At 41.0% G+C, this 14852-nt stretch overlaps 1 protein-coding gene across 1 annotated transcript in view; it reads right to left on the reverse strand.

Annotated features, from left to right (window-relative positions):
* TACC1 (transforming acidic coiled-coil containing protein 1) overlaps positions 1-14852 on the reverse strand; it is a 74698-nt gene that overhangs the window by 58899 nt on the left and 947 nt on the right. The window contains exon 2 of the mRNA XM_044659541.1: positions 14358-14473. Within this exon, the coding sequence (XP_044515476.1) occupies positions 14358-14473 (116 nt within the window). The remainder of the gene's footprint in view (positions 1-14357; positions 14474-14852) is intronic.

Below are 14852 nucleotides of genomic sequence, written 5' to 3' on the forward strand. Positions count from 1 at the left end.
CCCGGCCCTGGAAAAGGGAGAGATAAATGAGGAGGGGCCTAGAAGAAGCCCAGGGACCCGGGGAAGAGAGACTGAGGCTGCGTCTGGGGGGAGAATGATGGCGCACCTGACCGAAAGAGAAGTTTGGAAGCGAGGCAGGTAGGCTGTAGGGGACATTATAATGACAAAAATTACTTTGGACACATTGGATTTGAGATGTTCATAGGACATTCAGTTTAAAAAATCTACTAGGGCAGTGATGGTGAAGGCGTGGCCCGGGGACTCCCCTCCCCCTCCGGGAAACAATGTTCACTTGCCCCGCCCTTCCGCCCAGCCACCCAATGGGAGCGTTTCAGTGGGAGGCGGGGGAATATGGGTGGGGGCTCACGGGTCAAGGCTGTAGGCTGTGGGCAGTTGAAAATGTGATTAGTACTCTAGAGACTGGACTGAGGGATCATTTGCATAGAGACAAGTAAACCTGCCATCAAGCCATCTACCTCTCAGTCACTTCTACCCACCGCTCCCGTTTCTCCAGCTTCCATATGGCGGCCCTTCAAATAATCTGAAGCTGGTTACTGTGCCTGGTAGGGCCTTTTCCTCCCTGGGCTAACTGCCCAAGTTCTTAAAATGATCTTCATAGAGCAAAGACTCAAAGCCTTCATCTCCTCTAGACATTTAGGCGGCTCCATGGTGAGAGCACCAAGCCTAAGTCAGAAAGACTCCTCTTCCCGAGTTTAAATCTGGCCTTAGACCCTTCCTAGCTGTGTGACCCTGGGCAAGCCACTTAACCCAATTTGCCTCAGGTCCTCATGTACAAAATGAGTCACAGAAGGAAATGGCAAACCTTTCAGCACTGAGATGAACCCTCATGCACCTCTCAGTAAGTCTCTGGGAACAGAGGAAGTCACCAAATACAACTAGAGAAAGAAGGTGGCCCAGGACAGACAGCACCACTGGGAACATCCAGTTAGGGGCAGAGGTGGGAGTTATAATAAATAAAACCCAGAGAGGAGAAAATATTGAAGGAGAATGGTGAACACTGAAAAATGCAAACAATGGTCAGTCAAGGATGAGGGCTGAAAAAAAAAAAGCATTTGGGATTTAACCATCAAAGAGTTTTATATTTCAGATGGAAGAATTTTTTCCACTGCTTTGGAGAATGCCATTTCAGATGGATCAGTGATGATGGCAGAAGCTAGTCAGCAAAGGTTTGAGAAGTGAGTAAGAGGAAACAGAGACCACAGGTGTAGGAGGCACCTTTTTCTAGGAGTTTGGCTGTAAAAAGAAGCCTTATTCCATCAGATAAATGAAGTCTTTTTTTCCAGGTCAGTCAGGGATAAAAATTCTCTAAGGGTGGTCTAAAAAAAGGCATCCCAAAAGCCAGTATTCACAAAGTTTTACTTCATTCCCTTCTCTGGCTCTCTCCTCACTACCTAGCTAACAGCCAAAGCACAAGCCCTGGAGGTTGTGACCCTCTCAGTTCCAGCCATCCTGGTCATAAAGCCCCAACTTCACTTCCCATCACAGTGGAGAAGGTACAGAGAAGGTACCCAACCTCCCTCCCTTCCAGATTCGGAACCTTAAAATAGTATCCATTCATTGTTTCTAGATGGGTGTGTCCATCTACCCCTAGTGGTCCCACTCACCAGCCTAGATAACTTTCTAGTGCCCCTTCTGGACCATTCCTCCTGGTAAGTGTTTTCCCCCATCAGGAGGGAAGTTCAGGATAGCTAGGTGGTACAGTGGATGGAATGCTGGGCCTGAGGTTAGGAAGACTCATCTTCCTAAGTTTAAATCTAGCCCCAGCCACTTCCTAGCTGTGTGACCTCAGGCAAGTCATTTAACCTTATTTGCCTCAGTTTCCTTATCTGTCAAATTAGCTTCAGAAGGAAATAACAAACCACTTAAAAAAAAAAAAAAAAAGGAATAGAAGCTTGATGAAAGCAGGGGTTTTTCATTCCCAACACCTAGGGATATAATTGGCACTGTAGTAATAGGTCATGTTTTTTCATTCATTTTTAATATCAAAGTTTCTACCACAGATGTCAAGTTAAAATATGATCTTAAAGAAGAGACAAGAATCTGGAGGGATGAGCTATTTATTAGTGTATAAGCAACTGCTAGGGGCAGTTAGGTGGTTCAGTGGATTGAGAGCTGGGCCTAGAGATGAGTTGAAATCTGGCATTCCTAGCTGTGTGACCCTGGGCAAGTCACTTAAACTCCACTGCCCAGCCCTTACAGCCCTTCTGCCTTCAAGTCAATACACAAGCACTGATTCTAATGACAAGTTGTGTTATGAAACCCCCAAATTTATCCTAAGCACTCTTTTTGGTTTCTTGGTTTCTTTTAAAAGTATTTGAGCCTCTCCCAGATCCCCTAGCCTCAGCCTACAACCTCTTTCCTAGGCCCCTATATGTAACTAGTTAGTGGTTTCTCGGGAATATTCCCTAGAGAACCCAAGTTCTTCAGTTCATTGAAAATTCCTGTGACAGACATTCCCATGTGAGGTGCGTTGTTCCCAGAGTTCTGGAGCCTAGCTTGATGTGGTGGTATTGGTCTGTGTGCCCATGACTCTGCATGGGGGGCCTTAAGAACTCTGTCTCCCTTGTCCTGATTAAAGACTTGTTCTTTTAACTACTTTAGTGGTTCTGGATTTTTTAATGCCAACACTAAGATAGAAGTTAAGGCTTTTAAAAAAAAAAAAGTAATAGCCAATAGCATGTCATAGAAAGCCACAAGTAGAACCTGCTATTTACAAGGGCCTCTTCTGTACTTTCTAGCACTTAAGCTATTATTAACTCTGTCAACTCCTTAAGCTGTAATATAGCCTAGCCCTGGGGTCCAAAGACTCTAACAGCAGTCAAGTAAAGGTAGTCAAAGTTTCCTATTTTGCAAAATGGGTACAACTCAAAACCCTCTAGAGTCCCTTTTGTTCTTAATGCTCCCATCCTGTATTTGTAATCTAAGCACCCAGCACAGAACCTTACACAGAATAAATGCTAATAAGTCAAAATGAACTGAGGATAGAAGGAGAAAACTTGGTCTCTGCCCTCAATTTACTTCAAGCACTTTGGTGTTTGCTTTCTATATAGCCTTTCTAATGAATCTTCCTTGCAGGACGAGCAAGGAGGACATTCCCAAAACATTTAGTCCAGGAGTTAAAGATTACCTCACTCAGCTGTCTAGTCCCTTCCTACAACAATAATGCATCACTCACTGACATCTGGGGGAAGATTTGTTATATGTGTCAACCTTGAAAAACAGAACCAAAGGAGTTAGAAAGCACAAGTCTTTAATCAGGACAATAGAGACAATGTGCTATCATAGGCCACCACACAGAAACAAGCTCTGGGATGCTGGGAACACTGTCTGAGAAAATGCACCTGGAAAGGAGATTTTTTCCCAATGAACTGAAGAACTCTGGGGAATGAAGGAAGGACAATAGATTGGCTTACATGGGGATGAGGGAAGGAGGATTTCAGCCAGGGCTGGACTACCTGGGAGAGGTCTACATACAATAGGAGAAACTTCTAAGACAAACGGATACATAAGATTTGATAATATTTATCAATTCTATCTAAGATGAGATCATTGGGTACTTTAAGGTAGTTCAGTCTAAAACAAGGGACAAAAGTAAATTTGGGGATTCCATAAAACAAGGTCACCATATGTATTTAAGATCAACTCTAAGAAAAGGAATGTGGTGGGAGGTTCTACTTGAATCATTCCCAAGAGTTAGTTGGCTAACTTAAAAACCTGACTTCTTAACCTCTCCGGGGATAAAGCATTCCAGGGCCTCCACAATTAAAATCATTCTTTTAAATGTGACAACTGGGGGTGGGGGGGGTGGGGGGGGGAAGAAGGTCCTAGGATCCCAAAACCCAGTTGACACATTCATTTATTTATTCATTCATTTGTTCATTTATTTATTTATTTGGGGGGGGGGGCTTACCTTCTGTCTTGGATTCAAAACAGGTCTGACCATATACTTATAATTGGGCTTTATTTTTAAAAATTATTTATTTTAAAGACCCTTGCCTCTTAGAATCAACACTGTGAACTGGTTCCAAGGCAGAAGAGTGGTAAGGGCTAGGCAATGGGGGTCAAGTGACCCAGGGTCAAACAGCTAGGAAGTGTTTCTAAGGCCAGATTTGAACCCAATTTAGGTGGGACTAATAGATATAATCAAATGTTAAGTACCCTTTCTGAATTAGAAGTTTCTCCCCTAGTAGCAAAGTTCACTCCCAAGTAGCCCAGCCCTAGGGAGGACCCTTTCCTTTAGTATCCATGGTAATCTCCCTGATAAAAGTCTTGGACTTCTCATTTCCTTATAGCCATTGTAAAGCCAAATGATAACTCACTGTCCTTAGTTCCCCAAAAGGTTATATAAGATCCCTAAGTTCTTTGGAGAATCATCTAGCATGGTGATTCTCTCAAAGACACTGTCCCCAGGGCCACAGTTTTGACAGATCATTGCCTTCGGTTTAGCAGCTTTTCATGGGTTTGAGTCTTTTGCCATTTGAGTTGCAAATTTCAAATGGGACATTGTCTTTTTTTTTTTTTAACATAACTGCCTATCTTTGAGATCACCTAGGCAAAGAAAGTGCATTCCACAGGCTGATGCCTAGTGCCACTTCTGACTTAAAACATTCAAAATAAATTTAGCTAAAATAAAATGAATAAATAAAATTAAACAAAACTTTAAAAAATTAAGAGCAGGGGGCAGCTGGGTAGCTTAGTGGAGTGAGAGTCAGGCCTAGAGACAGGAGGTCCTAGGCTCAAACCCGGCCTCAGCTACTTCCCAGCTGTGTGACCCTGGGCAAGTCACTTGACTCCCATTGCCCACCCTTACCAATCTTCCACCTATGAGACAATACACCGAAGTACAAGGGTTTAAAAAAAAAAAACTGGCCTCAGACATTTCCTAGCTGTGTGACCCTGGGCAAGTCACTGCTCTTCCTGCTCTTCTGCCTTGGAACAATACATAGAATTGATTCTAAGCTAGAAGGTAAGGATTTATTTTTTTAATTATTCTGAGGAGTTTATAGACTTCAGATTGCAGACAAGATCCATAACACAAAAAAAAAAAATGAAGAACCCCTGCACTAAATAATAAACTTGGGGCTCCTGATAAAAGTTCTCCAAAACTAACCTGACCCAGACTCACCAGTGTCAAGCCACTCAGCTGAGGGAGTGCCCATTCCTACCAGTAGTTCACCCAAAGTCTGAAGTAGGATAATCTATTCAACAAGGCAATTCCTAAAAAGGATTTAGGACTTAGTGCTCCTCTGGAGACTCTCCCCACTCCCAGGACTTCTCCCACTAAAGTATAAACTCCTTGAGGGCATGGGTCATCTTCCCATATAGGTATTAGTTTTCATGCATGCATTATTCTACAGTAGTAAATCCAATCTTTCCATCCAACTTAAATATCTGAGACTCAGATAAGGTAAGGGCGGAAATGCTTGACCAAGATTTACAAATGGGAAAGTACATAGGCTGAGGTAAAGCCAGAAGTTTGCTTATTACTATTCAGAGACAGAATGGCAAGCCCAGAACTAGTCTTTGAATGATACGTTTAGAACCTAGTCATTGTTTACCAGGGCCTTTAAATGATGGCTACAAATTACCTGAAGGGTTGACAGGTGAGTAAGCTTATGCCACCAAACTGAAAACCATTCCCAGCTTTTCCCAAACTGCACAGAGGATTTTAAGGGTTATTTGAATATCCATGAGGTTTAAAATGGTTTAAATGATGTCCTCACTTGAAACTGAATGGGACAGAAGAGAAAATGGATCACTTTAATAATATAAAAACTGAAAAAGGCTTTGCCCAGAAAAGTAAAAAAATAAACACAATACTTCCGGGGCAAGGGAAGCAATGGAGGAAAAATCTTTGTATCAAATATCTCAGATATGTGTTTGATATGTTGACAATGGAAATATGTGACCAAAAGCCATTCTAATAGATAAGGGGTCAAAGGATATGAACAAACGGTTCTCAAAAGGATTTTAAGCTAGTAAAACCATAAGCAAGAATGTTCCAAATCACTAAAAATTAGAAATGCAAATGAAAACCACCTGGAGGTGGGAAAGATTGGCAAACTGGCAAAGATAAAAAAAAAAATGGCTAACATCTATATACTGCTATAGAACCACATTACAAATATCTCATTTGATCCTTATAACAATCCTAGGAGGGTAGATGCTATCATCCTCATTTTGTAGATGGGAAACTGAGGCATAGACAAGTGACCTTGTCATACTGTTAAGTGTCTGAGGCCAGATCTCTACTCAATTTCCTGGCTTCCAAGTCCAATGCTCTTATCCATTCACTGGGCCACCTAGCTGTCTCAAGAAAGGTGGAAAATCATTCAATATTGAAGGGGCTGTGGAAAGATAAGTACCCTTTAAAGTATTATTGGTGGAGTTCTGAACTGACAGAACCATTTTAAGAAAAAATTTGGAAATAGGTAAATAAAATGGCTAAAATGTCCATGCCTAGAGTTTTCATTGCTAGATATAGACCCCCTCACTCACCTCCCCCAAAAAGCACCCAAGAAAGTCATTGACAAAAAGGTTTCACATACACCAAAATATTTATAATTTTCAATGGAAACAATTGGGGAATGTCTAAACAAATTATAGTTCATAAATGTCATGGAATATTATTGTGCTGTAAGAAATTATGAAGAATAGAGAAAAATCTATATTTTTATAGTAAAGAGCCAGGAAAACAACACATACAAATGACTACAACAATGTAAATGGAAAGAAATACTACAAAACAACTGAAAAAGAATGTTGCAAAACAAAAAACAAGTTTGACCTTAAAGAAGAGTTTTCAGAAGACACCTTTCTCACTGACTTTGGATGGAGTTAAGAGTGGGGATGGGAGCAGCCACAAGTCTGGAGAATTACATATAATATATTCTTTCAATGTTAAGTATTTTGCTAAATCTTTTTTTCCTTAAAAAATATCATTTTTAATAAGGGATGGGAGGGATACAGGGACAAATGCATGAGACAGAAAAACAAAAAGATATTAAAATCCATTTTAAAACATTAATTGGCATACATATATAATAATTCACATTCATAAAACCTTTTAAGACTTAACAAAATGGGATCTCTTAAAAAAGGGAAAGAAGGTAGATTCTTCAAACTACTGGTAAATGAGTGATCAATTTTGGGCAAAATTCTAGAAATTATTAAAAGGATGAGCTACACTTTGAAAAGGAAGTAATGATCACAAATCATATGTGTTCATTAAAACCAAGTCATGTTGGACCACTTCATTTCTCTCTTTTTAAAAAATTTTTTCTTGCTTTTTTTTTTTTTTTAAACCTTTACCTTCCATCTTGGGAGTCAATAAAGAGTGGTGAGGGTTAGGCAATGGGGGTCAAGTGACTTCCCCAGGGTCACATGGCTGAGAAGTGTCTGAGGTCAGATTTGAACCTAGGACCTCCTGTCTCTAGGCTCTCAACATTTCTCTTTGACAAGTATCTATATTAGTCTTCCACTAAAGCCTCACCTGAGGTCTCATTGCAGCTTAAAAGTTGTATCTGGATTCTTGAAAGCTGTTATCTTAGCTCTTAGTGGCTCTCCCCACGAGATGGAAAGATTTCCTTTTAGGGGAAAGGGAAGACATTTCTATAGCATCTCTTATGTGCCAGGAAATACATGAGAATGGTCCAGTGACTTAATGTGTGTCCACTAACTTCCTGTGCTCAAGTATATACCCTTTTCCCTACCTAGTTCTCATTTATGTGCAGTCTTTCCCTTACTGAGGGCTATGACAGTTTGTTTTTCCGTATCCAGTTCTCAACAGTGCCTAGCAGATAGCAAGCACTCACTCTATATCTACCTACCCACCCATCCCCTCTGGTAAAGATTTCCAAATTTCCTAGTTTCATCGCTAAATAGCTGGTCAACAGGTGATTTAATTCCTTTGGCAATATCAACTCAGGAAGATTAGCTACTAAGCCATAGAATGATTTTAATCCATAAGGTTGAAGAAGATATATATATATATATATACATACCAATGAAATGGATTTGTGAAGTAATTAATTTTCCCTGTGTTTGTATCATCTCCCTGACAAGACTTTTAACTCCTTGGGGGCAAAGAATAAGCCAAAAAATTCCTTCTCCCATATCACCTAAGTGACTTGGGAGCTAAATATTTTAAATTTTGACTTTCTATTCTTGATGTTGTTTACTTCCTGTCCATATTACCTCTTTGTGTAACAAGAAATTTTCCATAGGTAAAGTAGGCTTTGCTCCAAAACACTAAGAGCACTGTGAAAACTTACTAATGAATTATGTCCTCTCTATGAGAGGGCATTCTGAACAATCAGTCCATCTTCTATCTAGATCAAAATTCCTGAACAAAATATGTCTGAATTTCTCCCTAGTTCTGCTTGGAGTCTAATGAGAAACACTAGGGACTAGAACTAAACAAACTCCCTTCTTAGGTAATGTTCCTTCACCAATAACCTCCTATCAGAAGCCATCTAGATAAAACGAGTCTCTCTGGGAAGCTACTCTGATTTGGAGTCAGGAGAAAGGAGATGAAATCCCAGCTTTACTCCTATTGGTTTGTGTGATCTTGGTAAATCAATTATTTTGGGTCTTAAGAGTCATGCTCTGTGAAACACCTTACTGGAACCGAAACCCTGTTGATTTCGGGGTTTTCTCCAATGATGCAACACATCCCCCATCCCTGCAGTCTTGTTAATGATCTCCTAAAAGCGTGTTGTCAGGGGCCATGCCAGAGGTCTTCCTCCCTTGTCCCAGGAAATCTCCAGGTACCTACCAGGAAGGCACTCTGGCTATCTACCTCTCCTCCTTCAATCGCCCAGCATTAATATAAAAACTGTCCAAGTTGTCTGTTCCCACGAAGGGAGCAGCTGCCTTCAGAACTCACTCTAGGATTTAGAGGTGGCCCGATCCAAGGAGACGTGGCTCCAGTCTGAGCAACCACAAGCTCTTTTTCCCCCAAAAGGGTGCACTGTTCCCCTGTGGCCTAAACACCAGTGGATCCCCGTGCTCCTCCTGGCCCTGAGACTGCACCCCAGACCAGTCTATGGGCAATGCAATAAGAGCTGGCAAAGGGAGCCTTCCCTGGCACGCTGTGTGGCATGTCACTTCTACCCGGTGCAACAGATCTTTTGTAAAGGCCTTTTAGGTAGTTTGGGGCTAAAACATTATCTTACTTTAAAATAATTAATATTTTATCTTTTTGTAGGTTATCCTGCTCCCAAATTCATTTTGAGGCATTCCATCCTAGTTATACAGAGAGTAATTTGGAGGATCAATCAGGCAGGTGTGTGTGTGTCTTCTCCACCACCCTGAATCTTCCAGCAGTAAAACAGGAACAATAACTTCCTCACAGGGAGGTTTGGAGTGAGGCTCACATGAAAGAAGGGTAACTAAAAGGTCTGAATTGTGCTTTACATTTTAACATAAAATTTTAGTGGGATAGTACAAGTATATAGAAATATAAAAATTTCAGGCTATTTGGTCAGCCTAGCCTCAAAGACATGCAGCCTGTCAGACCCTGGGCAAGTCACTTAAGGTCACTTAACTTCAGTGTCTGAGGCCAGGTCAATTCTGTAAGACCAGAAATTTTAGAGCAAGTGCCATTCTGGGATGATAAGAATGAGATTTCTCTTCAGGTGTAGAGCAGCTAGGCCAAGTCGGGAGTCAGGAAGAAATCTAGTCTCAAGACACATTAGCTCTGTTACTCTGGACTCATCATTGAACTACTTTTGTCTGTTTCCTCATCTATAAAATGGGGATGATGATGGCACTATCTCCTAGGGCTGTTGTGAGGCTCCATGAGATGGACAATAATTGTAAAGCCCTTAGCATACAGCAGGTACTATAGAAATGATATTATTAAGGGTCCTCTATATCAAAAAAAGGAGGGGATGGGGGAAGGAGAGAAAAAATAAAAATATTTAAGTTACTATTAGGGATTGTCCTGCCTTTAGACACTCGGTAGAGGCAGAGTGGCCTCTGATGCTGCCAAACCTTTTCTGCAAAAATTTCACTCTAGAAGTTAGGTCCCTGGAGGCAAAAAAAAAAAAAAAAAAAAAAAAGGTGAAAAATTTTAAAACTAATGTTTAGCCAAGTGAAATTGCTTGTCAACTCTGGGAGGGGGAGGGAAGAAGAGGGGAGAGAGACAACAATTAATCTATATAACCATGGAAAAAATTTTTAAAAACAAAAAAACTAATGTTTAGGGAGGCAGGTTCGGTGAACTGAGAAGCAAGTCTAGAGATGGGAGTTCCTGGGTTCAAATCTGGCCTCAGACACTTCTTAACTGTGTGACCCTGGGTAACTTAACCCCCACTTCCTAGCTAGCTCTTACCACTCTTTTGCTTTGGAACCAATATACAGTATTGATTTTAAGGCTGAAAATAGAGGTTTAAAAAATAAATTAATTAAATGTTTAGTAAATCGCTTTTGGAAAGCAATAACATATCAGATCCTTGCTTCTGGAAAGTGTCCCCAGAACTCCCCAGAAAATCCCCTCCAAAAAATATGAAGGTAAAAATAGACCAAGGTTTTTTCCCAACTCTAGAGAAAAGGAGATGAAAATTAGAATCTCTCATTCATACTATAGGCTGCTAAAGTATCTACTCCCTCCAAACTAGGGTCTTCCACAGGCACCTCTGCTTGGATGACTCCCTCAGGCTAGTTTTTCCAAACCCTAGAATCAGGTTAAGGAAAAATCTTCCTATGCAAAAGAGGCCAAGTTGAATAAAAGGGTTGCAAGAAAATCCATGCAGCAACTGAACCTCAATGTGAAATGATATGCTTTGGCAGTTTTTTGCCTCTTAATAGCTTCTTCCCAAGGTTGGAATCTAGGTCCTGGTTGCACTTTTTTATTTCGAAACATGACAAGCCAAACAGAGCTCTGGCCTTTCCTGGCTTCCTACTGATGTCTAGGCAAAGAATAGGCTTTAAGGGAAGGTGTATAAACTCTGACTCCAGGTAGAAAAGAATCACAGCTCTCTAAGTTACTTCCAGATCCAGAGATTCCCTAGTGTGTGGTAACTAGACTTTTACTTTTCATTGGCCTGCAAAAACAAAAGCAGCCTCCCAACTTTAAGAACCATACAAGACTCCCTAAACTAACCATTGTAGGGATGATTTTTATCCTTGTCTGATTAAATAATGAAAATGAGGGTATGAGAAACCTGGCTGAAATTAAGAACAAAGTGTCAGTGGTAAAGGAAAAAAACAACAAACATTTGGCTTCTTAAATTGCAAGCCAACACTTCCCTCTCCACTAAAGAGAATTTTGGCAGTGAAACCACTATCTGAAGGAATGATGAGGTTAAGGGGCCTCCCAAACAGGAGTTCAAAGTTCCCCCTCCCCCCATTCTTAATGAATTTTATTTAATTTTACTAGGTACTCGCATACCTCTAGGGGAATAGAAAGGGAGCAAGAAAATGCCAAATAGTTTTCCCAGGCCCTTCAGGGTTTTTTTGTTTGTTTTGCAAAGCTTGGCCTAAGGAGGCTCCTCCTTCGAATCCTATGCTGAGTTTTATGATATCAAAAGCTTTCTGAGATCCAGGGGCTGCTGGGCAAGACTGATAGGAACTGGCTCCATTCCTACTGGGCTTGCCCAAACGCTGGTCAAACACAACAAAAAAGGACTTGGTGCCTCAGAAGTCTTAAGTTCGAGTTGTACAACTCTCAACCAAGAATAACGTTAAGAACTGGAATCCCTCAGTCATTTTAGCCAATAATATAAGTCTTTTAGCAGAGGGTGCTATATATCAAATACTTGGGACTCAGTGGCTTAGCTTTCTGTCTTCCCAAGTGCTTAGCACAACTCCAGTCTCATAGTAAGAGCTTAATAAATGACCAGCTTGTTGACTGATCTGACTGAACTAGGCATTAGTTAAAATGAGTTTGAATCCTGACAATCACACCTGTGTTTGAGACTTTTAGATGAATTTTTCAATTTCTCTTATCTGTAAAAATGCAGGTCTCTAGGGTACTATTATGGGTATTGACATGGAATCTAGAGACCCCAAACTTATGGTCTGGTGGGATCTGATGAATCCCAAGTTTTAGGACTAGCTTGTAAGTTGAAGACCCCAAAGCTTGTACTTGTTCCCTGTTCTGGTGAGAATCCATCCTGAAGGGAATCTCTGGTTAGCAATTCCAGACTGAATAATGGACCCTCCCAGTTAAGTGGAGCTAGACTTAAGCTAAATATCCTTTTGTCTTAGGTAGTCCTCCCCATGGTATCAGAGACCCTTTCCCAGGAAGACACACCAGAGCAGGGACCATCCTTTTAGAATCCATTGTAAGTAGCCCCTTCCCTTACACCCTAGCTATGATTCCTTTCCCAAGCTTGATTTGTATCCTGTCAGTATGGTAATGTCAATCATTCCCTGCCCCTGGATCTTCCCAAATGCTATTTAGGTTCCCTAATTTCTTTTGTTCCTTGGAGTCTTCTGCTAGTGCTGTGGTACTCCCAGGGGCCAGGGATCAGAGCATCCTGAGTTCAATCCTTGGGAGATAAGCACAGCTCTTTGTAGGGGCCTACTCAACCCTATGACCCCTGTCCTTAATTAAAGAGTGGCTTTTCTGACTAGTTAATAGTTCTGTGTTCTTTTCAGAGTCAACATGGGTATGGAATAATCTTGCAAGAACTCTCAGGTACAACAGATGTGTTCGTTTTGCAGAATTTTTCTCTTAAAAAAATTTTTTTAAAGGAGTAGCTTGCTGGAAGGGGAGGGGGAAGAGATATCCAGAAATCAAAGTTATATAAAAACAAGATGTCAATAAAAATTAAAATTTTAAATTAAGAGGTTCACACTGCATAACCCTCCCAGCTCTATCAATTTATCTTGAATATAATAACATAGTCTCACTATGGAAGGCAAGAGAAGAAAAGAGTAAAGAAACAGCACAACCCTAACCCTAACCCTAACCCTAACCCCCTCCCCTCTCTCAAAGAGGATACTTGGCCTCAGAATAATCCATGAGGACAGTGCCAGTTCCTTCTAGTGAAAGTGTTAAGATGGAAAAGCCATATGAAAGAATACTTCCATCTGATTAAAATCAGTGTTCTTATCCTTAAAAAGAAGGGTGTGAAGACTATCATATCTCTAACCCCTCCCAGCTCTAAAAGCCCAGAATCCTAGGACATAAATACCCCAAATAGCTTTCATTCCAAAAAGTTTCAACTAATTAAATGGAGCAGCAGCAGAAGCTGTAGGTAGACAGTCTCAAGGTGTACTGGTTTTGAAATGCTGGGAGCCAGGGAGTGCTATAAGCAAGGGGGACAGCTGGGTGGCTCATTGGATTGAGAGCCAGGCCCAGAGATGGGAGGTCCTGGGTTCAAATATGGCCTCAAGACACTTCCCAGCTGTGTGACCCTGGACAAGTCACTTAACCCCCATTAACCAATACACAGTATTGATTCTAAGATGGAAGGTAAAGGCTTAAAAAAATGATAAGCAAGATGATTAAAAAAAAAAAAGCTGTTAAAAGATCTGCAGGAACTGATGCAGAGTGAAATAAGTAGAACCTGGGGGAACATTGTACATAGTTAACAGCAATATTGTACAGTGATTATCTGTGAAAACTTGGCTACTCTCAGCAATGTAATGATCTGGGACAATCCTGGAAGACTTACTATGGGAAATGCTCTCCACCTCCAAAGAACTGTTGTCTTTCACATCAGTGTATTTACATACACATACACACACACACACACACACACACACATCAGTATATGTTTTATTTGGGGGTTTTGGTTATGTAGGAGTGTGCTCATACAACAGTGACCAAAATCAAAGTATGTTTTACATTACAATAAAAATTAAAAAAAAAATTTTAATCCTTTAGATTCCTCCATGTCAAATTAGTTGCAAGTCCTTTAAGAACACTTTGTTTTCAGCTGTGCCTCTGGGAAAATACTCAGTCCCACTGCAGAATTCATGAAAACAGAATCCAACTGCAGTAAGCTACCACATCATTTCCATTTTACACATATGGAAGGGCAGAGGGGAAGGGCATGGACAAGAATGACTTATCATCAAATTACATGATGATCACATAAAGGAGATTGAATCATTGCAAGGGAAGATGAAGAGACTGGCAAAAATACCATTCACATTTCACCCACCCCAATATTCTTCAATAAATCAGTATGTTTAAAACACCAGTCTTCTAAATTAAATAGATGCTGGGTTGGGTTTTAGCATTAATCCATCCAACCCCTCTGAAAAGGGCAGTATCAGAGAAACATTATTTCCTGTCCTACCTCCAGATTTCTTCTAACCAGTCCAGAAAATAAAATACATCTATAATAAAGCAGAAGATTGATGACTGATGTCTTTACCTTGAGTTTTGGCCTCAGGTGCTTCGAATCCCAGGGATGGATCACAGAGCTCCTTTACAGGTGATCGTATAGGTGTTTCCGCTTCAGGAGTCTCAAAATTACCTTCAGAATCCGAGCTGCCGAGGGGGGAAAAATGAGGAATTACCACTTTCAATGCTATTTTGGACATCCTTCCACAGCCGTTAAATATCCAGCCAGCTCAGAGTCCAGCATTTCTGTGTGACTGTCAAATCTACTGGTGGTCCTCATCCTCCATAGAGAGCCTGTGGCCATCACAGATTCACAGCAGGTTCTATGCAGCCAGGTTTGCAGGATGGTTGGAATCCCTTCATTCTCGGCCTCCTGGGGTTCTATTGGGGAACCCCCCCCCTCACTGAATACTAATCCAGCGGAGTTCTATCCAGTGCGTCCCTCAGGTCTAAGAGATTTCTTTCTCTTTCCCGGCATCTCCTTCCCCCAAACCAAGGCTATTTTAAAAATAAACACCACCGCCGC

The sequence above is a fragment of the Gracilinanus agilis genome, chromosome 2 (assembly GCF_016433145.1).
Source record: "Gracilinanus agilis isolate LMUSP501 chromosome 2, AgileGrace, whole genome shotgun sequence".
In the NCBI taxonomy this organism is placed as follows: domain Eukaryota; kingdom Metazoa; phylum Chordata; class Mammalia; order Didelphimorphia; family Didelphidae; genus Gracilinanus; species Gracilinanus agilis.